Source organism: Hypomesus transpacificus, chromosome 18, assembly GCF_021917145.1.
Source record: "Hypomesus transpacificus isolate Combined female chromosome 18, fHypTra1, whole genome shotgun sequence".
Taxonomy (NCBI): Eukaryota; Metazoa; Chordata; class Actinopteri; order Osmeriformes; family Osmeridae; genus Hypomesus; species Hypomesus transpacificus.
The window spans coordinates 14,310,067-14,331,665 of record NC_061077.1 but is presented as its reverse complement, the minus strand read 5'-3'; the positions used below and the strand labels follow the sequence as shown (position 1 = coordinate 14,331,665).

The window sequence follows — 21,599 nt, the reverse complement described above, 5'->3', positions numbered from 1 at the left end:
TACAAATTAAAACAACATGAAACCCCAAAAGTGCAAGACTGTACCTGTAGGAGAACAATCAACAGTAAAATATTTCACAGCCAGGCAGGAGAAGAGCTTGTGTTTGGACCTGGCAGTCTTGAGTGGTGGCACCACTAGGCGGTTGTCTGAAGAAGACCGTAGGTGACGGGTGGGGCTGTAAGGCTGCAGGAGAGACTTGATATAGTCGGGTGCAGTCCCGTTCACTGCTCGGAAGGTCAGTAACAGGGTCTTGAATCTGATACGGGCGTTGATGGGTAGCCAGTGGAGAGAGATGAGGAGCGGGGTAACATGGTAGCGTCTGGGTAGATTGTAGACCAGGCGGGCCGCTGCGTTCTGAATCTTCTGAAGAGGGAGGGTTGCACATGCTGGGAGACCAGCGAGCAGCGACTTGCAGTAGTCCAACTTGGAGAGGACCAGTGCTTGGACTAGCAGCTGGGTGGAGTGCTCAGACAGGTATCTCCTGATCTTCCGGATGTTGTAGAGGGTAAATCTACAAGACCGGGAAACAGCAGCAATGTGGGCCGTGCGGGAGAGCTTGAAATGACCATGAGTGTGCACCTCTGCAAACCAGAGTGATCAGATGAGAATGGCTAAATTCGAGGCATCTTACAGCAACGGGGGCTACGAGCCATTGTGATACATCCGTTGTAAACATTAGCGCATGTTGCCGCCCCTCTCCTCCTCATTAGCATTTAAAGCTACAGACACAGAAACAACGCGTTTTGAGGAAAGCTCATTGAGGGACTGCTCGTGGTGGCTGTAACTATGCACCAAGGTTGAATTTCAGGAAAGATACTTCAGATACAGTATTAGGGCCTACAACCACTAAGGCCTATATAAAAGCATCCCAAAACAGCATTTCATGTGACCTTTAAACCACTGGCTTTAGGCTATCATCTACCACACCTTCTCTGGAAGTGTTGACAAATATCCACCACTCCTCGCAGTGAATAGTTTTTCTTTTCTCCATGGGAGGTTCTAGACTCTTTCAACAGGGGTGGGGGTGGGCAGTTGTACTGCTAGAGGGGCCAGTACATTATAAACATTATTGTTGTCAGATAGTTTCCTTAACTGCATTGCAGAATGGAAAAGTACCATGTTTAGAATGATTCAGACTCTATGCATAAGGACGATAGACTATGTATAAGGAATTTAATTTAAGAAACATGTTGGGTCAAAAACAGTCCTCAACCATAAAAAAATAAATAAATCCCACCTGGTGCCCCCATGCTATCAAAAGTGCCCTCTTGGGTGCCTCTATGGTAGATTAAACATGATAAAGGGTCCTGTACGGTGGCCCAGTGTGCAACAAAATGTGATTAAGTCCCTTCTAGGGTGCCCTATCGATGGAGAAAACATGATGCATTGCCCTCTGGGTGCCGCTCTGCGCGCAAGCATTACTACTGATGTTACTGCCTAAGCTGATATCAAACGGACGTCCCTGAACTGCACTGTTTATTAAGGGAAGTTTGTATAGTGCATTGTATTGCACACTTCTTGGAAGGAACTTTGGAAAAAAAAAAAAAAATGATTAGCTCTAATTAGGGGCCTGTACCCCTGTAGAGCTTTATGTCTAGAAACACCCCTGTTCCCCACCATATGCAGCTGGTTCTTTTTTTATTTGCTTCACCCCTGCCCCTCAGATAGATTGAGTCCACCACTGGCACAGTCCTCGCGATGGCTCTGTTTTTTTTGATGAACCAAACCAGTACACACTCAGCAAATGTCTTTATTTACTTTGAGTATCCCACCACATTGAGCAAGCTGCTGAGGTACTTAAATGTCTAGCCATGTGCCAGATAGTGTTCTGACATCACTTTAGAGCACACAGGCCAGCAGAGTCCTAGGCCATGAAATGAATTGCCTGCTTATGAAACATCCCCCACCACCATCCTCACACTGTGTGTACCAACGGTACTGTGGTGAATGGATCTATGCACAGCATGATATGGAGGAATCCTTCCTTCAAGGATTCCGTAGCCAGGCAAGAGATGTATTTGCATATTTCCTCTGGGAAGGAGCTGGTGTGAAGAAGCACATTCATCTTCCTGGATCTGCTGTGTCAACTGACCCCTGGAAAAACAATGTCTGTCATTTTGACGTGCTTTAAGTTGAGTCTTGTGGACGATGGTGATATAAATACATGCTGGGCTGTCTGCCCTGGGAGACAGGCTCTTAGAAAGTCTTAACACAGACAGGACAGAAATAGCAACCAACATATCTTTTTAGGACGATACAATGTGCTGTAGCTGACAAAACAGACAGACAGAGGCTGTTTTCAAATTTGTTCTCTCTTTTCATTTAAAAAAGTTTGTACAGTGGAGGAGATAACTAGACTTAGGGGCTGACTTATTGTAGGCCACACATCACTGAATGTATTTTCTGCTCATAGTAAGTAAGGAAGGGTGGTAGAGATTATTCAGGTTAAGTGTGAATGCATTTCTCACACTTTGATAGAGTCTGAACGAAATTGTCATACATACTCAAATCTTTTCTAAAATCTTGTTTCTTCATTGTTATGCAACATTTTTGTTTTCATTTGTGAAAAGAACAGCAAATCAGTGTCTGCTGCAGCCTGTGGAATGCTATCTGCGCTAGCAGCCTCTGTTCTATTGTCAGCAGACAAGCCAGCTTTCTCATTACCATTTCATGAAGCACAGTTGGCAGAACTCACTTGGCAGAGTACATTGCGACTGGCACTCTGTTAAAGTGAATTCACTCAAAATAGAAATTCAGAAAGTTTGGCCTGACATCATTTTTTGCATCTTCCGACTGACTTAGTGGGGATGCAGTGTAATCAGGGCAAGGATTTATAAGGACAGATGTTGAATAACACGTGAAAAGGAGTAAGAGGCAAATGTAACAGGTTTCATTGTATTGATGGGTTTCAAACAAGGGTTGTCACGTAATAACCACCTATACATTGCTTTTGTGGGCGGTTTTTATACTGAGTGAGTTTAACCAACTACTCGGTTACACAAAGAGTTCTTTAATGAGCAAGACGTTGCCTTGGCAAAATTTACTTTGAAAGTACGTTCTGATCATCGGCAGAGAAATCAATGACAAAGTGAAAGGGCAGCCTACTTGATCTGATTTTGTCTTATGCCTCAGCCTTGTTTTCTATATCTATGTTACAGAGCACAACCTCACTCAATTCTTCCAACAGAAGATCAAATCTAGAGACGGATTTTTAATGTTAATGGAGAACAGAGCAAATTGCCTGGCCTCTTTGTCCAAAGATGTTTTCTGTTCAGTTTCAGCAGAAGGTGAATGTCATGTGATCTTACCTTACCTTCATTCATCTGACATCTGAGGTGTTCATCAGGTGTGGACGTCAAAAGAGCATGCTCATGCTGAGACAGCAGACACCTAAGCTGTCCGGAATTTAAAAAGGGGGGAACCGGCATGACTGATGCCTGTGACATCACTGTTATTATAGACCGTACATTGTTATCTGGAAAGTCACTGAAAATAGGTTGCCCAGTTTTCACCTACTGAGCCTTAATCAGAGTCGGAAGCAAACACAGCAAACAATGGTTTATTTGTCCTTAAAGTTGTCTGAAGACTTGGAATACAAGTTGCTCAAACATGCCAGAGTTCATCCTCAGTATTATGGCTGCCCTCTTTGTCCACTGTATTTTATTTCATTGAGGTTTCTCATTAAAAATTCAATAAGACAATGGCCAAGCCTATAGAACAAAATTCCTAGCCTGGCATTTGCCAGACCAACTAGAATATAACCATATTAGTCAGGAAACGTTATATTTGATATCCAAAGTGCATTATCATCAAGCGCAGACCAAAATGCCTCTGGACGCAATTATTTCAAATGAAGTAGATTATTGCAGTGCCCATTTGAGTGATCCATGGCTTCATCGTTTAGCCAATCATTAGTTGCTTTGTTGAAAATACTGTATATAGGGGCCAAGCAGTGAAGCTGTGAAGGCACCAATTGTTTTTGTTTGTATTATTCAGACTGCGACTGGACTGAATATGCTTTCTCTTGTATGTTTGTATATTTGACAATTCTGGAGTGTATCAGTAGCTAACATAGCATTAGCTATTAACTGTAGCATTAGCTATTAACAGTAGTTAATGCTGCGTTGTGATGGATGTAAAGCTACCCACTCTTTTACCTCTCTTGATGACCTTGTCATGACAGGAAAACCTATCCTTGACTCTTTGGCTCCCATGTTGCTCTAATTTTTTGGCGATGTGAGAAACAAAATGTTCAGTCACAAAGTAGAGCCTTTTGCCCAGTCTGTGTCTTGTTATATCTGTTCCATTGTAGTTGCTAATTTATATGAGTGGTTCTGTTTTGGTGCAGTGCCCTGTTGAATGCCATGTGGCAAACGATAGTGCCCCATGATGGCAAATATGTTTATCTTTATTTCTCATGTAACCCACTTCAAGGTATGTACACGTCAGGACCTCTAGGTTCGTAGGAGCTGAGACTATAGCAATAACCAGATGACACAGAAAATTGTAATTGAATGTAAAGCAATTTAGCAATATTACAAGAGTGCACAATAAGTCAGGGAAAATAGTCAAAAGTCAGGAAATGTATCCAAAGTAGGCTCTCTTTGGTGTCGGTCAGTGGGACTGACACAATCCTACCACAGGATCCGTTGAATGGGTGGTAGAGGCTCAGAATTCGACTGGGATCAATGGATCATCTCAGCATAGTTTTTCCATGTTCTCAAAAAAAGACCTGACCTGTATTTGCGAAACAGGTGTTATAGTCCAGATTCTTACATGCAATTGCAATTAGGCTCACTAGAATCATTGCAGATTCATATAAAAGGTGTTGTACAACATAAATGTATTATCTCACATTTAAAAATAACTAAACATAGTTAACAACAGATAACTACAGTTACTTCCAAAATAAATGTCTAATTTTGCTAAATATATCATTTTAACCCATAGTGATTTCAATTAAATGTAATTATGTAAACACATTTTACCAATGCATTCACGTATTTATGAAAAACACATTAACTTGTACAGTATAATTTATAACCCATATTTTCTTATCTGCATTGTCTCACTTTGTAACCCTTTTTAACATAGGATTTTAGATTGGAAATTAAATAAATGAAATATATTGTTTTAATTAACAAAATTCATAGCTTTGCTGCTTTTACCCATTTCAAATAACTTAAAATTACAATTTTTCCTTCAAATGCTTATAACTTTGACCAACAGTCACGTTTAGCAAGTGTGATTAGTTTTTTTACAGTGTAATATATCCATATTGCACTTATTTTGATGACAGTACGTTTCACCTAGTGGTGGGCCGTTATCAGCGTTAACGTGCTGCGTTAACATGAGACTCTTATCGGGAGATTAAAAAAATATCGCCGTTAATCTATTCTCAAAGTTGGGTTGGGAGCTGGGTATACTGTATACTACGCAAGCTATGATGACTTTCACCTTGATATTTTAGCGCGGATGTATACCTAGCCAAATTGCACTGTAGGGGGCGAGAACGAGTCTTCAAACCAGTGTGTATGCCTTGTGTATGAAATTACCGCATTAAACGTGATGTGCTAACATGGATGCAGCTATGAAGCCGCCGGGTTTGCTTCAGGGAAAATGTATTTTTAAGAAGCTTCCTAATGGAAACCTCGATAAGCCTAAGGTTGTTTGCACCTTGTGCGATGCGGAATTAGTTTACTCTACGAGTTCTTCCATTCTCAAATTCCATCTAAACGCAATGCATCCCTTAGCTAATGCGGAAGATGCCAGGCCAAGCACTGATGCAGCGCAGGGAAAGAGTCGTCGTCAAACTATGTTTGAGTGCAACCGAGGCAAACCCGTCAGCACAGCTCTATTAGCCAAGCTAACTAATATTCTCACTCACCTGGCTTGAGAAACCCGTTCTCAAAGAATTACTTTTAGTAATTATTTGGGTAGCACCCATATTCTGAATGGCTTTGGCGGAATTCAAATGAGCCATATTAATCTAGATTAATTCCAAGATTACAGTGATATTAATCTAGATTTAAAAAATTAATCTATGCCCACCACTAGTTTCACCATTTATTTTCTACTCAACAGTCAAACAATTTAATAACATACATCCTTGCACAATTAACTTAAAATGTGCAAAATACCCGAATGATTAGCTAGCACGACCACGAGGGCATCTCAATACATACAGTCAATGAGAACATGTGAGTGCTGGCTTTTCAAGGATTATCTCAGTAGTGATTAAAGAAATAAAAGGTGCTTCTTCGACGGTTCTTCCACCTCTAAACAGGAGCCATTATCATACAAAATCATCAACTCAAACATTAGTAATTTTCAAGACATTAGATTTGGTTTTTCTTACTTTTTTTTCTCACTTTTTCAATTAACACGTACAAGTAGAAGCAATGCTCCATGCGTCAATGAGCAAGGTGAAGCTATCTGCATTTTTGCATACTACTTCCTCTTATCCGTCAAAATAAACTTTCAAAATAAAACCATTAATATAGAAACATATATAAAATACTATTTAACCTTTTAACCAGGCGGGTTACTACCTGCCCCTCTGAAGTAACATGAGTCCCTTCATGTTCTCTCAAGGGTTATGGGTACCCTCTGTCACGTCTGTGCATGTCCGCCACTCCTCCAGAGGGCGACGCATCCCTTAGCACCCCCTTTCACCTGTCACTGGCTTCCTATTTAAGGGCAGGAAGGCCCTCCTCATTCATTCCCTCATGGATTCTCATGAACACGTGAACCGAAGTAGGTGAGAACGCCGCTGCCGTGGAGTGCTGTTTCTTTTGTCTGTTTTTGGGATATACTTTTTTTTTGGTGGATTATACCATGAGCTATACTGACTGCTCCGCTCTGTGAAGCTCACAGTAGCCAGATACGAGCTTTCCTTTGTTTAGTTTTTTTGTTGTTGTGTGGATTACCCTTTGTTGAGTACATTTCCTGCTCTCTTCCGAGGAGGACTCAGGACCAATAAACTTGTTGAACATTTCACCTGCATTCTGTGCTTGTGCTTCAGACCTAGCCTGATAGCTTCAATGGTTTCAACTGAGGCTTGGTTGAACCCATCAATAATGGTTTGTGCAAATGAAATCAAGGGTCTGCCAAGCTCTGGGTAGGTAAACTTAACAGGGTGCTTTCTCAATCGTTCAGATCTGCGTACTGTATCAGCAGTCTTATTGTCAAGAGAATCAGGATCGGGTAGTTCAGGGGAGCTAACATTTGTTTCAGTATTGTCTAATTCGGTGGATTGTCTCTGTCTGTCTGTGTTTCCTTTGACTGTTCAACTCCCTCTGGGTACTCAGTTGGATAGGAATTGTCTGTTTTGTCATTTTCCATTTCAGTATTTTCACTATCTGTCGTGTTTTCAGGTCCCAGTTAGGTTAGTGTCACATCCAGTAGGTTTCCATCTTGTGTCTCATCCGGTAGGTTTCCATCCAGGTTTCCATCTTGTGTCTTATCCGGTAAGTTTCCAGATTCCTCATTTGCTCGTGGGGTCAAACTGTTTGGTTAAACATTTTTTGTGGTTGTTTCGATCATTGTGGGATAGATTGACTATAGTCCTCATCATTACCTGAGTCAGGAGGATTTTCCTCTTGTGGGATAGGAGTTTGCCTTGTTTTGGGTTTTGGGGCTTGTTTTGGTTTTGCCATTTCCTCATCCTCCGGTAAAAATCCGCAAGGTAGCAATAAATCGCGAGTGTGCGCAAGGGTCCTTCTTGACCCTCAGGACTAACAGTGCGTTCACACTGCAGCGACGCGATGCGAGCAACAACATGTCTTCCATTCATTTTCTATGGAGCCAGGCGAATCCCTTGCGTGGTGCATTGTGGGTAGCGACGCGACGCAACAGAGTTGAGATTCTCAACTTTATGCAAATGAGGAGCGATTTTCGCTGCGATGGCCAATTGGAGTGTTTTCTTGTTTCTCGTAACGTAACAACCATGGCAAACATTTCAAGGTGGAGGAGAAACTAATCGTTTGTGTGGCTGCTTACCCAGTCCTGTAAGATACATAGCTGTATTTGTACAGAGATATTAATTTAAAAAAAAACAATGCATGGCGCAAGGTTTGCCGAAGTTGTGGGTGCTTGTACTTTCAAATTCAGTTTAGTCACAATACGTAACTTCGTTCTGTGGTAACTAGCTAGCTAGCCCGGCTGGAACTCCCTATCGTATCGACAGATTAGCAGAGACTGAGGAATATAGTAAAACGTTTTTTACACATGTCAACGTGTATGTCTATTAAACAGTTTTGTATGTTGGATACAAGTTGTATTTGATCGATGTTGCAACTACGTAAACCCAAGTCTGCACACTTGGCCATGACAACTACAATAGTGACTTTAGAGAACTACATTCTACATATATCTGTTTGAAACGCCCCCGAGCGTGGTGAACTGTGGGAAGGCAAGCGATGGCAAGCGATTTGCGTCGCTGCAGTGTGAACGCACTGTAACTGTACAGGCATATCTCCGACTTTCTTTAGGACAACATCATTGGTGGACTCCCACCTATCAACTAGTTTGTGTTTGCCGTGAAAGCGGAGATTGCGCACAAGGACTCTGCTGCCTGTGTCAAGTGTTGACTACCTTACGCTCATGTCAAATCTGCGTTTATTTTTCTCAGCTACCTTCTTTGCATTGGCTGATGCTAACTGATAGCTCACTTTCAGGTAGGACTTAAGGTTGCGTACATACTGTGAATGAGACATGCCAGTATATTTTTTAACTGGTATACCAAACTATATATCTATGGGCAGTCTCGGTTGGCGTCCGAACATTAACTCATAGGGCGAAAACCCGGTGACATCACTCCTCATGCAATTATACGCGCGAGTGAAAGGTCGGACATATTCGCACCACTTAGATTTTTCTTCATCCTTTAGCGTTCCCAACATACTGAGCAGTGTACGGTTATACTGCTCGACGGGATTACCCCGGGGATGGTAAGGGCTTGTTTTCACCTTCTTAGTACCAACCAAGGCGCACGACTCTTTGATGACGTGTGTCACGGCCTTGGTCGCTGTGAAGGTGCTCAGGAAACCCGTAATGGAGAAAGAACTGTTCCCATAGGCATTTAGCTACCGTTAGGGCTTTTTGGTCTCGAGTCGGGATGGCTGTTGCATATTTAGTAGTGCTGTCAGTTTAACTGGTTATTAACGGCGTTAACGCAAATCCATTTTAACTGCATATTTTTTTTTATCGCAGGATTGACGTCCATTTTGGCCAAGCAAACTTTGTAGTTTTTTTCAGAGCCATAGAAAGAGAGTTGCGACACGCTTTGATCTCGCCGACACGTGATCACGTGGTTCATGTAGCTCGCTGTAGTTCCAAAAAGCCCCACTGCTGTCAACTTTTTTGAATGGTTTTCAATGGAGCTGGCCAACGGAAGTCGCTTTCTCAGGCAAATTACGAATTAAACAGGCTCGGATGAAGAAATCCGATATTCTGGCTATCTTCAACTGACTCGTATCTCCATAAGGCAGTCCTCTCTGACGTTTTTGGTGTAAAATGGAGTGAACTACAACATTGTGAAAACTCACTGCCAGTGAAACGCAGGAAAAAAGCTAGAGCTTTTTTGTGACGTGGTTCCGGTAGCTCGCTGTTGTTAAAAAAAACCCCACTGCTGTCAACCAGCGTTGCCAACTTAGCGATTTTGTCGCTAGATTTAGCGACTTTTCAGACCACTTTGGCGACTTTTTTTCAAAAAAGCGACAAATCTAGCTTCTTTTCTGGAGTTATTGGTGACTTTTGGCGACTTTTTGAGGTGAAAACACGTATCGCTATGACTCTTCACAACGACCAGCGGGTGCCTGCGCGGCCCCTCCCTTCCCCGTTTCCAAGCACTTACAGGCGGCCTCATTCCTCGCGCAGAAGTCCCTCCCAGCTGTCTCCTGTTAGCTCCTGCTAACCTGCTAACAGGAGACGTTCACGGCTCAGCATCCAAGCTGCAAATGAATCCGCGTCCCGGCCAGCAAGCTGCCGCTGACTGATCCCGCCCCCTGACGTACAGTCAGGGCGGGATAATGTATATTTTCTTTGTCTAAATAAAATAATAAAATCACTGCACTAAATAAATCACTGTGTTATATATAGTTTGACTCACACTGCCTCAGGCTCAGTCACTCGCCTCACCTCGTCCACTGTATGTGTGTGCCTCTGTGACACAAACTTTCTTTACCATGTCTAAACTTTACCAGCAGAAATACAGAAAGGAGTGGGAGGCAAACACAGCTTTTAAGGGATGGTTAAAGCCATTTATTGGAGATATTGGACGAGCATACTGCCATTACTGCAAAGTGGATTTCTATGCTAAAATCAGTGATGTGAAGAAACACAGTACAACCCTAAAACACATTCAAAAGGCAAAGCCTTATAACTTAGCAGCACAAACAACGCTGCCATTTATGGTAGGCAAAATTGATAGCTCCAAAAAGGCTGAGGCTACCATAGCATTAGCCATTGCTGAACACTGCTCCCTCCTAGCATGTGACCACATTGGGGAAGCATGTAGGTCAGCCTTTTCTGACTCCGCTGCTGCTACGCATTTCAGAATGCACAGGACTAAGTGCACTGAAATGATCAATGGTGTCCTAGCACCTTACTTCTTGAAAAAGTTGGTGGCAGATGTGGGTGAGCAGCATTTTAGCCTCCTCCTCGATGAGGCCACAGACATCAGTGTGTCTAAGTACCTGGGTGTTGTCATCAGATACTTTAGTGAAACTAAAGGGACAGTGGTATCTACATTTCTGGGGCTTGTTGAGCTGGAGGGAGGAGATGCACATTCTATTGCCCGTGCTGTGGTGGCTTTTTTAGAAAAGTGCTCTCTTGTTAAAGAGAAGCTCCTTGGGATAGGGACTGACAATGCCTCTGTAATGACAGGGATAAATAATGGGGTCCATGCAGTGCTCAAACATGAGTATGGCCTTAAAGATCTGGTCCTCATCCGTTGTGTGTGTCACTCCCTGCAGCTTGCTGTCACCCATGCATCGAATGAGACGATCCCACGCAGTGTGGAGTACCTTGTAAGGGAGACATATAAATGGTTTTCAGTGTCTCCCAAACGCAGGGAGGCATACAAGGCCATTTATGAGACCATTAACTGTGGGGAGAAACCATTACAGATCACAAAGGTGTGTGCCACACGTTGGCTCTCTATTGAGCCCGCAGTCTCACGCATTTTGGACCAATGGGAGGAGCTCAAGCTGCATTTTGAGGTCACCAAGTCGAGTGAGCACTGCTACATGGCTGAGGTGTTATACTCCATGTACAGTGATCCTCAAAATGTGCTATACTTGACCTTTCTGAAGTCAGTGCTGGGAGAGGTACAGTTGGCCATGAAAGCGTTTGAGGGAGAGCAGGTCGATCCTCTCAAGCTACTTGACAGCTTGGTGAGCCTCATTAAGTCTGTGAGCAGCAGTGTCCTGAATCCACTGGCAAAGGTGGATGTCTTGAAAGGGCCTCTCGATGGATACATAAGTCCTGTTCCATACCTCGGTTTCCTTTTTGATTCAAAGGCAGCTGAGCTCCACCTTGCGCCTGACGATGAGCAGAATGTCAGAAAACGGTGTGTTGCCTTCACTATCTCCCTCACCAATGAGCTGAGGATGAGACTGCCTGAGAACATGGAGACATTGAAACACATGTCAGTTTTCAATGTACAGGAAACTCTGAAGCACAATAAGAGCCCAGCAGAGATGGTCACATTTGCAAAGCTCCTTGGCTTCTCACCTGAAGCAATAGACAAGATTGTCCAGCAATGGCGTACCATCCACCTCAGTGTCTGGACTGAGAAAAAGAACACGCTGAGCTTCTGGAGTGAGATTTGGAGGTTCAGGGACGCAGCTGGTCTCAATCCATTCCAGGAACTCGCCATGGCTGCTGTGGCTGTGTTGTCTTTGCCACACTCAAATGCTGAAGTTGAGAGAGTGTTCAGCCAGATGAGTGTGGTGAAGACCAAACTCAGGAACAGGATGTCCTTGCAAACCCTGAACTCCATCCTATACATCAGATATGGATTAAAGCTGTCAGGTGAGGCTTGCTTTGAGCACCAGCTGCCTGATCACATTCTGAAACTGTTTGGAACCTCACCTGCTTATTCATTCAAGGCAGCTCCTTCAGCTGAACCTGCAGTGGAGAGCCTGAGTGACGATGAAGAGTCACTGGTTCTGTGAGCTAGCACAGCCTGTCTGTGTTTTTGGCTTCAGACCTCCCTCCACACCTGCAATTAGAGCAAGACTAGTTAACATCATCACAAAAAAAGTGTTAGTTAAAAATGTTCATATATAACTGTGGCTTGTTTTAGGCTCCTAAGTGGACCATAAGGTTAAAACAAAGCTAAAGAAGAAAAAAAACATATTAAAAACAAAAAACTTAAAAAAAATAAAAACTTGAATAGGCCTAACTGCCAGAGTGGGCAATTTAAATTGTTAATGTATATTGTACACAACACATGTTATGTTTAAAAGTGTTCATGTTTAAATGTTACCTGTTGTAGGCTCCTACGCGGACCATAAAGTTAAAAAACAAACTTAATTAATTAAAAAATATATATATAAAAAATAAAATAAAAAAAAAACCTAAGTAACTCTGCCAAAGTGTTCCTTTTTGGTCACCTTTGCCGGTCCCAAGCCCGGATAAAGGAGGAGGGTTGGAATTATTAATTTGTATTTCTAAACATATTTGAGCTGTTCTTACCTGTCTTGCAGTCCATGTCCATGGCGTTTCTTCTAAGGTTCTTACCTCATTGTTCTCTTGCTCACTTTTCGCGCGAGCGGGAAACGTTTCAGTGACGACGTCACGACGCCGTGCTCCACCAATCAGAGACGTCGGTGTGACGCTCAAGGATCATGGGTAGTGTAGTTCTTCTTCCAGAGATCGCCAATAAAATAAATGTTTTTCTTAAAACGAGGTTGATACCATGCAAACCTGTGTCATGTACAGTACCTTGTATCAAGTCATATAAGTCTCCCTTAGATGGTGATGAAATTAGGGCTAATAATCTCTTAGAATAGGTCCATGATAATAATCCGCTATGGCTATGGAGAAAATGAATGGGATTTTTACTTCCGGGTATGCAAATTAGGCGATGACGTCATCTAGCGACTTTTAGAACAGCCAATAGCGACTTTCCTCACTGAAGAGTTGGCAACACTGTGCTGTCAACCTGTTTGAATGGTTTTAGGCGGGACAGACAGCAGCACCATCTCATTTCACGGATATTTTCGGTATATTAACACAATGTCAATTGGTTACTGGTGTGTTGTATCATGTATGTCTGCTACTTTATTAACATGTATGTATAACATTAATTTATAATACATAACGCAATATTGTGAAGCAGAGCTAGAAATGGCTATGCTAGCTACCATACTTTACGAACTGTACATACCAAACAGTAGCCTAATGAGGACTAAATTGTTCCACTTAACGTTTAACATTCGACTGTTGAAGTAACTGGTATTTTTTAAATTCATCATTCCACTTACAATTTACCACATTAACAACACTTATATCTGTAGTACTTGATGCAAGTTGAATCAAACCATGATCACCAGCAACTGTTCAATAGATAAAAATAGAACAGAATATACAAGGCAACCAACTGCAATTCAATAAAACATTTTATTGTTTACTGTATAAAATGTCCAGTGTTCTTCCACTCCGTTTGTTTGTAGTGATCCAGTGATCTAAATGTCTGCTGTTCACAAACCTCAGCCTAGGCACACACACAATTATTACAGTGGTTGAAATGCAGTATAAAATGTCCAATGATTGAGCTCCTGCACTTCATTTGATCCTAAAAGACAAGGAGATTATGGTTGGCTGTGCAGCATTTGGATGCTCCAATCGGTCTGAGAAAGGGATCGGGATGTATGGTTTTCCAAAAGACACAAACAGGAGAAAAAAATGGATGGCCCAAGTTGGCAGAAGGCACCTGACTGTCACAAGGAAATTCAATAATAGAAAACTGTGTGGTGTGAGTTTAAGTTGTCTTTATACATTTCACTTTGGATCAAGGATCAATGTGTTTACTGTAACATGTATATAATGAAATTGGGATTGACTATTATGAGTTTGTAATGCATGTGGAAATTAAACTCCATTGTGCCAATATCATCGCAGGCACATTTTGAGGGAGACCAATTCACAAAAACAAAAAAAGGCCAACTGAAATTGAAGGCTGATGCTGTTCCCAGCATATTTCTGCATCGTCCTGAGCCCAAGAGGAGGAAGGGTCCTAGTGAGAGAACAACCAAAAAGCTTCCAGTACATGTGTATTCAGTGGCCAGTGACCACACCTACTGTCACATGATGAACTTTGGTATGAACAATGTGAACTTAGAATGAATCTAACATTTATAATTGCACACCCTCCCCACCCCATAACACTAACAATGCCATGTCATCATTTCAGATACTGAGGGAAGTCAGAGAAGGGAAAGTGAGGGAAGAGAGGCTATTGAAGATTTAGACTGTGAGGAAATTGAGAGGGGCATACCAGCAGCCAGTGAGCCAGTCCAGTGCCCCAGTGAGCCAGTAGCCAGTGTCCAAGTGAGCCAGGTTCCAGTGCCCCAGTGAGCCAGGTTCCAGTGCCCAGTGAGCCAGGATCCTGTGCCCAGTGTCCAAGTGAGCCAGGGTACAGTGATAAAGACTTGAGGGAGGAGTTAACAAAACAAATAGATCAAACAATAAGTTTACAGGCAGCCCTAAATTGCCAAAAAAGAATGAATGTGGTCCTGCGGAAAAAAATAATAATAATGGAAAATAAATTTGGAACAATGTTATCGAAAGATCAGATCAAAGCGAGCGGTCTGAAGAGTAAGAGAAGCATACGATGGGGAAATGACATCCTTAAAAAGGCTATTCAAATACGTTTTGCTACTGGCTCAACCGGCTACAAACTTCTACAGGACATGTCGATTCCTCTCCCTGACATCAGAACCCTGCAAAGAAGAATACAGCACATTAAAATGGAACCAGGAGTACTAGGGGAGGTGTTTGACATGCTCAAGCTGAAGGTAGATGGCCTGACAGAGATGGAGAGGGAGTGTGTACTTACTGTGGATGAGATGTCAATCACTCCAAGCGTGGAGCTGCACCTGGGAACAGGGAAGCTGTATGGGGATGTGACGTTACCTGGCCACACAGGAGAGGCAACACATGCGTGTGTTTTTATGTTGGCAGGGAGCACGACAAGGTGGAAACAAGTAGTGGCTTACCACTACAGTGGCAATTCCACGAATGGGGCAATTTACAAACCTATTGTCTTGGACATTATTCACAGAGCAGATTCCATCGGGCTACATGTGATTAACGTCACCACTGACATGGGCAGTCCTAATCGGGCAATGTGGAAGGCCTTTGGTGTGGACCACAACAAAACGTCTGTCCCACATCCAACAAGACCAGACAGGAGGCTACACTTCATGCCAGATGTCCCACACCTGGTGAAGAACTTGAAGAGTGCCCTGGTCCGCGGACAGACGTTCACAATTCCACCGGATACGGTTGAGAGGGAGAACCTTCCCTCCAATGAAGCTTCAGTCGGTCCACTGAAAGATTTGGTTCATTTTCAAGAGGGGATGGCTTTGAAAATTGCTCCAAATGTGTCAATGAAAACCCTTCAGCCCAGTCATTTTGAAAAGATGAAGGTAGGCCCTGCACTAAATGTTTTCAGCAAGGCAACAAGTGCTGGCCTGAAATATATGGTTGAGAAGGAACAACGACCCACCTCTTACCGGACAACAGCATGGCTCCTAGAGCAGGTAGACCACTGGTTCGACCTCATGTACTGAGCAGGCACTGAGCAGGCATAAGATGGAGGAGTACCAAAAGGCCATCAAGTTCCTCGAGGACACGATCCAACTGTTCCGTGGGCTGAAGATTGGACAGCCGAGTAGCTGGAAGCCTGTACAAACAGGGATTGTGATGGCAACATCTACAATACTGTCCATCCAGGAAGACATGCTGTCCCAGGGACACGTGTTTGTGTTGACCAGCAGGTTTACCCAAGACTGTATGGAAAACCTATTTGGCTGCATCCGACAGAGGAATCCAGTCCCAACTGCTGTGGAGTTTCACCAAGCACTGAAGTCAATTTCTGTTGGGCAGTTTTTAGCAACAATGAAATCAGGAAGCTATCAGGAAGATGAGAACAGCCTTTTGGCTGACTTTCTGGATGCAAAGGAGACCTTACCCAGTCCTGCCCTGCGAGTGGAGGAGCTGATGGAGCGCAGTCCTGCACCTGACCTCACAACAACAGAGACCTGTGCTCTCTACCATCTAACAGGATACATTGTAAATCAAGTGAACAAATACTACAAAATTTGTAATGAATTCAAAAATGCAATTAATCACAATGCTGACAAACCTGAAGGAGAGCACAGTACTTTACTGAAGCTGAAGGAATTCAAACCTGGTGCGCTTTGTCGGCCGTCGCAAGAGGCCTTTGACCTAGTCCGGCAAATTGAGGAGCTGTTCCGAACTAGGACCAGTGCCTCCCTCATGGATCTCCAAAATGCCATGGATGTGCTGGAGAAGGAAGCTATGATGATCGACGGCAGGCTTCCCTCATGTCATGATGTACAAAAAAAACTCACCAACAGATACATCAGGCTGAGGTTGAGAATCGCAGCAAAGCACATACGGGCTGAAAGGAAAAAGGGGCTCTTAAAAGACGGTCATCTTGGAAGCAAAAGCCAAACAAAAAGATCAAAGAAGAACCAGCAAAGCCAAGCAACATCTAGGCCTACAACAACCAGGCCACCAAACACTTTTATCGTTGCCATGGAGGTGCTCGGCCTGACTTTTGCGCCAACAAATGTCCCACAACCTACCTTGACTTCAGCTTCTATAGGTATGTAGATCCCCAGGACTAAGGTCAACATATCTGCTTCATCTACTTCAGAAATGCAAAATTATGTTTGTTTGTGGTAACTGTCAATTTACATACTAATATCAGATATCATTCTTTCCTAATCTTACAGCCTCACCATTAATAGCCCCACTAACCAGCTCCGTCATCACTCCGCCGCTTACAGGAATGGCAAGCACCACCAGCCTCTCCTTTGCTCCACCAGCTGCATCACTCCACTAGCCTCACCATCACTCCTACACAAACAGTAAGTTTATATTATGTGTTAAATGTAAAAGAAATGGCACTAACCGGTGCTACATAACTAAAACTATTTATAAAAAAATCTGTAATTTGGGAGAATTGACATTCCATATAATTGTTTATTACAGCCTCTCCAACTCTCCACCGGTCTCTACACACTTACCAGCCGTGTCAAGGCAACATCAACCTGGTCATCTCTCCACCAGCCTGACAATACCTTGATGCTGTTTCGATAATAATCATTAAAGTTATCGTCTCCATGCAGTTATACTTTCTTTTTACTCTCATCATCCACACTAGTGCTGATGATCTTATCACAAGGTCATTTATCCTTTTGATTGATGCAGTAGTAGATGCATCTAGTTGAGCTAACTAGCTAGTGAGTGGACTTGAAATTCCTGCCGAGCGTTGAGAGCTAACTGGACGATAGGGGACCCCTTAATCTGCAATTCATTGTTGCTATCTCTAATCAGATGTACTAACGAGGCTAATAAGAGAAGACTTACTTTGTACGCCAACGAACACCAATAACTAGAACTAATTTGACAGAATATAAACCAACGGACTTCTGGTTATGATACACGTGCTCTCTAGCTATAGCTACAATAAAAGTGTTGCTTAGCTCTACATTAGATACTAGCCCTAGTCTAGCTCTAACTGCAATTAGAATCTAACAAGTCATAATCTTACGATAAATTGTATCCAAAGCTGGCTATATGAAATACTACTAATAACAATGGATATGTGGTGGTTGAAATATTAAAAAATGCAGGATTTTCATCAATTTACCAGCAAACTTGCTTCGGAGACACTGAAAATGAATGGGGTTCAACGGTGGAAAATACAATGTTTGGAACTATAGGTCGTTTGAGACACGCTTTACTTCCGCATTCCTCAATAACAATGGGAGTCTATGGAAGTGTCGCAACTCTCTTTTTCTATGGCTCTGGTTTTTTTCACATGCTGTTGCACCAACTACTGACGTCAGAAAAACTACAACACCACATCGGATCTAGCTAGACCGGAAAAAAAACAACAGGCACATCGCACTCACTTGTTTGTGCTTGCGAGCCGGCTAAAGAGTAAGCAGTAGGCTAACGTTACGTTTTGAATGGATGGCGAGCGCGAGACGCCGAAATGGGTGCCAACAAAATTCTGAATGGAACATTTACTAAAAAAAAGTTGCCAAATGGTTCCATTGACAAGACCAAAGTGATCTGTGTGTTTTGTCGTTGTGATCTGAGCTATCATCGCAGCACGTCTGAAATACCACCAAGCACACAGCTATTGAGAATTCTCCGCCCCCTCGTCAAAGCCAGGCAATGACAACAAATTTGTTTTCAACAAATAAATAAAAACATTTGCTCTAAGGAATCCGATCCACTTTTCCATGTTGATAAGAGCATCAAAATTTGAAAAAAACATGAGACAAAAAAATCAATGGACATTTAGAATAGATACAAATGTGCGATTAATTCCGATTTATCGCAGGTTAACTATGACATTAATGCAATTAATCGTGATTAAATATTGTAATCGTTTGACAACACTAATATTTAGTAAAGTGGTCAGTTATGACCAGAACGAACGTCTACGGAACGAAGTGTCTCAATCTCAGGATGAGTGTCTATGAACTCTTTTGGAAACTGGAGTGTAACTTTGACGGCACCATGTATGGCACTGACTGGCCATTGAATCCCCTTCAATCTCTAATAAATCAGCAATAGGGTGAATGGCCTGATCTGAAAGGTAACTGCTATAAAAGGACTGAGACATGGTCGTTACCTGAGAACCAGTATCAAGTAATGCATTACACTCAAGCCCGTTAACTTTAACATTACTAGTACTTTTACTTCCAACTAGTCCTTTTGGTAACGTTCTGTTCTGTGTTAATCTGTGTTCTTTGATTTTAGCTTTCAGTTTTGGTTCACTTGCGGGACCTTCAGGTTCATTTTTTTGTATTAGTCCCTCAATAGAAACATTGCTCAGTTTAATTGCTTTTCAGAAGTTGGATTAACTCTTGTTGTTTTTGTTGTTGTTTTTCCTTTAACAGAGATCTCTTTGCAGACACTAATGTGGGGTTTCGGAGGATCAATACAACTTGTGACAATATGCCCGTCCTCGCCACAATGGAAACAGTACCATGGCTTTGGCTTTGATTTAACAGTTGCGGGTGTGGCAGTAGGTTTGGTAGTTGATGTTTTTGTGGTAACTGGTCTCTCTTTGGTTTTTTCCTTTCCCCTTTTATTTTCAGGTTTTTGGGAAGCAGACATTTCTTGTTTTGGAGTTGAGAGGGCAGCAATGTGAGCTTGCAGATCGACTATTTGTTTTTGGATCTGTTGTACGGTCGATGGGGGGTCAAAGAAGGACGACTGCATATCAAATGTGTCTAAAACATATGCTTCATGCATGTGTGCTGCAGCTTGCTCTTTTGGTTTTTGAAACCCCAAATGCCGTTTCATTCTGTTTGCTTTTGCAGTTTGTCTGTCTTCCTCTGTTCGTAAAAGGAGTAAGAACTCTGATAAAGTGGGCGTGTTATCTTTTCTTTGCTCAAGCTGAAGTGCGTTAATCAGTGCATTGTTCCAGTAGCCTCTACAGAACTGCTTAAGGAGCTGCATGTCTGAATCTTTGGGTGAAATGGTTTTCATTTTCACAATCCGGTTCAACAGTGTTTGAAATCTTTGAATATAGTTGGAAGGTTTCTCAACCAAATTTTGGTTGACGTTGAGAAACTGAGCAAAGAGCTCATCCCCCATCTTCCACTGTAGCATAAGCTAAGTCAAGCAAACAAAATGCACAGCTTTGCTGCTTTTACCCATTTTAAATAACTTAAAACTACTATTTTTCCTTCAAATGCTTATTACTTTGACCCACAGTCACGTTTAGCGAATGTGATTCGTTTTTTACAGTGTAATATATCCATATTGCGCTTATTTTGATGACAGTGCATTTCACCATTTATTTTCTACTCAACAGTCAAATAATGAACAATACACCTTCCAAATTCCAACGTGCTGTAATAGAAAATTACTATTCTTTAAGATGTCTATAATATTCTTTGGCCTAGAACAATTATTGTTGAGGTTTTAACTTCTATAAAGCTAGCATAACCTTTTGGCCTAAAACAGTATTACTTAAATTTCCGTTTTCTGACAAACGTCTTACAAATTTGACTGTTTAACCCTGGTTGTTTTGCCCATACTCCAGGGATTTTTGCTGACAAGTTCTTCTTTCTTGTCTCAAGCAAGTTCTGTGACCTATTTCCTTTTTTCACTTTCTTGTTTATTGAAGAGTTCCTCTTTTGATGGAGATGAACTATTGAACTAATGATGTAACTGTCTGGAATTACTGTATAAAAGAGTGCTCAGGGGTCTCATTTATAAAAGTGCGTAGGATTCTTACTAAAAGTGTACATACGCCCGAAAGCCTAAAAGGGTGTACACCCCCAAAAAATCTGATTTATAAAACCGTACGTACGCACACCTGTAAGCAATGTTCCCTTTATAAATTACTGACTATCCATAAGTGTGCGTACGTGAATCTGCATTTTATCCCGCCCTAAACACGCCCATTTTTAACCATGAATGGACAATGCAAAGCACCCCATGAATGCTAATCCAGTATATTAATGACCCTGGCATGCGATTGTTTTTTACGTTGAATGACATCTTCTCAGACACTGTGGCGTCAATTGTGCCAGTGATACAGCGAGTCGAGTTACAATTTGAAAACAAAGGCGTTTTGTTATTGAACAGTAGTCTATTGAAGCCTGGACTGATAACAAGGACGTAGAGTAGCGATTGCGCGGGAGCTTAACGACTGAATTTCCAGTTTTTGACATATGATTATATATGCACAGTATTAAAGAAATGTATTTAGTTATACAATGTATTATGCAGTTAGGCTATCTAAAGGTAGGATATGTGATGTCATCCTGTATTCCATGCAGTCGGGCTCGGGCATCTATCTCCCCCCCCCCCTACACGCCCGTAGTGGACAATCTGATGGTGAGACAGTCAGCGCTGAATTTTGATACGAAATGTGGGTAGGTCCAATGTGAGTTGGATTGTACAAGGTGTTTATGGAACAAGCTCAAATAACACTGCTGGATTTATTCTTTATGATATTGATGAAATCGAGTGGAAAAAAACGTGTGTGGGGAAAACAAAATATATAATATTACGAGTAATCGTTCTTCCCACATTTACGTTCTGCAGTCTGACTACAGTACGGTCATCTGCATCGCCAATTCCAACTGTTTCCAAAATGTGCGTAGGCCTATGAGTATGGGGCTGAATCAAGGCCAAATGTTTTGTTAATTCGAAAAAGAAATCTTTGGTCGAAAAACTAAAGCTTGACATTGAAAATGTAAGTTTGGACTTGAAAACTAAAAGCATGTATTTAAAGAAAAAATAAGTGTACCAATTTTTTTTTCAGGTTGAGTAAAATTTTGATTAAATTCTGGAATTATTTT

At 42.1% G+C, this 21,599-nt stretch overlaps 1 protein-coding gene and 2 long non-coding RNA genes across 4 annotated transcripts; 1 reads left to right on the top strand and 2 right to left on the bottom strand.

Annotated features, from left to right (window-relative positions):
• Window positions 1-10,240: 10,240 nt before the first annotated feature.
• LOC124480697 lies at window positions 10,241-12,874 on the bottom strand. 2 transcript variants are annotated; one of them, XM_047040254.1, is made up of 5 exons: window positions 12,748-12,874; window positions 12,097-12,226; window positions 11,737-12,005; window positions 11,306-11,622; window positions 10,241-11,027 (listed from the first exon to the last, which is right to left on the bottom strand). In XM_047040254.1, exons 3-5 carry the CDS (start codon window positions 12,002-12,004, stop codon window positions 10,818-10,820), a joined length of 795 nt encoding a protein of 264 aa, XP_046896210.1. In that variant the 5' UTR covers window position 12,005; window positions 12,097-12,226; window positions 12,748-12,874; the 3' UTR covers window positions 10,241-10,817. The 2 variants fall into 2 exon arrangements, with proteins under 2 accessions (XP_046896210.1, XP_046896209.1); XM_047040253.1 differs by having other exon boundaries at window positions 12,703-12,762.
• Window positions 12,875-13,616: 742 nt separating this feature from the next.
• On the top strand, window positions 13,617-14,171 carry LOC124480712. Its single transcript, XR_006957570.1, has 2 exons — window positions 13,617-13,984; window positions 14,131-14,171. It is a non-coding gene; the product is annotated as an uncharacterized LOC124480712 (long non-coding RNA).
• Window positions 14,172-16,663: 2,492 nt separating this feature from the next.
• Window positions 16,664-17,955, bottom strand: LOC124480710. Its single transcript, XR_006957568.1, has 4 exons — window positions 17,915-17,955; window positions 17,289-17,349; window positions 17,001-17,118; window positions 16,664-16,906 (listed from the first exon to the last, which is right to left on the bottom strand). It is a non-coding gene; the product is annotated as an uncharacterized LOC124480710 (long non-coding RNA).
• Between the last annotated feature and the right edge of the window lie 3,644 nt (window positions 17,956-21,599).

Excerpts from the sequence above, each read along its gene's own strand:
- LOC124480697 (XM_047040254.1), bottom strand. The coding sequence starts at position 12,004 with ATGGAGTTCAGGGTTTGCAAGGACATCCTGTTCCTGAGTTTGGTCTTC. Across the intron at positions 11,623-11,736 it reads AATCTTGTCTATTGCTTCAG|GCAGTCTCATCCTCAGCTCA; the intron begins GTGAGAAGCCAA and ends CCATGTTCTCAG. Across the intron at positions 11,028-11,305 it reads CCAGCACTGACTTCAGAAAG|GTACTCCACACTGCGTGGGA; the intron begins GTCAAGTATAGC and ends CTCCCTTACAAG.